This window comes from Ornithodoros turicata, chromosome 8, assembly GCF_037126465.1.
Source record: "Ornithodoros turicata isolate Travis chromosome 8, ASM3712646v1, whole genome shotgun sequence".
In the NCBI taxonomy this organism is placed as follows: domain Eukaryota; kingdom Metazoa; phylum Arthropoda; class Arachnida; order Ixodida; family Argasidae; genus Ornithodoros; species Ornithodoros turicata.
In genome coordinates this window covers 2,170,201-2,172,565 of record NC_088208.1, presented here as the reverse complement: position 1 = coordinate 2,172,565, position 2,365 = coordinate 2,170,201, and the positions used below count along the sequence as shown (strand labels likewise).

General features: G+C 44.3%; 1 protein-coding gene across 1 annotated transcript; it reads left to right on the top strand.

Annotated features, from left to right (window-relative positions):
• Positions 1-468: 468 nt before the first annotated feature.
• Positions 469-1,401, top strand: LOC135366349 (serine/threonine-protein phosphatase 6 regulatory ankyrin repeat subunit A-like). Its single transcript, XM_064599018.1, has one exon. It carries the CDS (start codon positions 469-471, stop codon positions 1,399-1,401), a length of 933 nt encoding a protein of 310 aa, XP_064455088.1.
• The last annotated feature ends 964 nt before the right edge of the window (positions 1,402-2,365 follow it).

Genomic DNA, 2,365 nt, shown 5'->3' with positions numbered 1-2,365 from the left:
GTTACAACGAATCCTCCGGAGGCGAGATATGGGCAGGTTGCTGGGATACGAGCACTTGTAGATGTCGATAGCATCATATGCAATGCAAGACATGCTCCTATTTTCGACGCGAGTTCCTATGAAACGTTCAGAATTTTGTTACCGTACTCGAACATTGGAGCTGTTAGCATCAGTGGCTCCACACTCTTGCGCGCCCATGCAGCAGTAGGATCTGGGGATGTATGCAAATACTTACAGTTTCACTTTCAACGTGATTCGTCCGGTGTAGCTTCTGTCAGCCCTCTGTTCGCGAGTATGATTTATGGTAATTTGGACACTGTCGCTGTCCTGGTTCCTCATTCCGAAACAAAAAGCGCACATACCGGGTATGCCGAAACACCTTTGCGCATTAAACATTATTTACTGTATAACCCCTGGCTATGTACAGGTACAGAACCATGTTTGATTTTTCTTCGGAAACCCTCGTTTATGGCACTGAAAAGCAAGGCAATGAAAGAGATTCTTCCTTACGTGGATGTCACCATTCGTAATTACGATGGTAACACTGTTTTACACACAATTTTCGACTCAATTTCCTGGAAGGGCTTGGTAACTCTCTTGCTTCCCTATTCGGATGTGTACGCTAAAAATAACGCTGGTGAAACGCCACTTCTACTTGCAGCTTCCTACACGTCCGCATTCCACAGCAACAGGGACTACGTAAACGACATGAAGCTACTGATTCTTCATTCACCCGTTAATGTAACAGACGTAGAAGGTAGAACGGCACTTCATCGGTGCGCTGACAAAGGGCACTTGGATGCCATCAAACTACTGTTTCCTCACTCGTCAGCCAATAAGCTTGACAAAACAGGAAAGAGCGCGCTGCACTATGCTCTGGAGGGAGACGAAGTTGACATTGTAAAACTCCTGCTTCTCAATTCCTCAGTGGCAGCGACAGACAGGATGATCCTCCGTTTCAGTGCTCAGTGTGACTATATCAACATTGCGAGGTTTCTCCTACGTCTCGCATCGAGCAGCGCCCGTGATGCGAGTGCACGTATGCCACTGAACCGTTGTTCCCCGGAAAGTGGCTTTGATATTGTTAGACTACTTCCCCACTTATCGGCTTCTACAGTTGACGAACAAGGGTCCACCTTGCTTCGTATTAGCGCAAAACACGGTCACGTGGAAGTAGTGCAAATGATTCTTCCTCACTCTGACGCTAATATCCCTGATGGCAACGGTGACAGTGCTCTGCACGTAGTCGCGTGCAAGCGTAGCTTGAAGCGGTCAAAGCAAGACTTGGCTGTGGTCAGGCTGTTGCTTCCTTATTCTAAGGACTATACTCAATTTCATCGGCTAAAGTACAGAGACCCGGTCCAAAAGCTGCTACACCTCCATTCACCTGTCGTCAGTTAAGATGGTCCCGCTGCGCTTCATCTTTGTGCCACACGTCCAAGACAACGATGTTTGTTTGCATCGCTTGACGAATACTGTCGGCAATAGGGATAAATCTTCTTCCGCTATGCTGTCAAAATGGGCCAATTTGACATCATTTAAGTGTTCCTACTCAGAATCGTCGGTGACTTCATCATTATCATCGTCTCCAGTTAGTAACTTACATGCAACTTGTCATCTATATTACTCTCATTGGATATTGTTAAAATGATCACTTCCTTCAGTCCTAGTGGCTTGAATTAGTTTACCATCTTTTATCCATTTACTGTTTTGTAATAGTTTCCAAGTGTGTATAAATTTCTGTATGTATGTATTTTACATGTATTCCTTGTTGTTGTATAACCCACTCGGTTATGTAACGCCCACCGGGTCATATGCGCATTTGGCCTTTCACGGATATTTAATAAATAAATAAATAAATGTATGAATAAAACGTGAAAAAAATACGTTGCACGTTGCCTACATGCGAAAATGCTTCTTGGCCATCGACCAACCTGTAGAGAAGACAAACAGGGATCCTCCATGCTGCGTAATTACGAAAAATATGGTCGCGTGGAAGTAAGGTAAGTGATTCCGCCTCCCTCAGGTGCTACCATTTGTGCTGGAGACGATGACACTGCCCTGTTTGTAGGCGCGCGTACAGCTGGATACGGTGAAGGTGTTTGTTTCCTTATTCTACATTGAGTGATATATGTATGTCTACAGGGTTAGTTCAGCAAAGGTTACATATTTCGACTGCAAAGTAAAAATAGACAGGGTTTAGCCGACCCCAAGCTTTGGAGACAGGTAGCCATTTGCCTGAAGTTTTATTTATTTATTTATTTATTCAGTGAGCTCTGCAGCGCCGTAAGTTTCGTTGGAATTGTTTGTTAGCGTTATGGTCCTGTAAAAAAATAATAAAAAAGAATCTCAAGCATGATCTCAC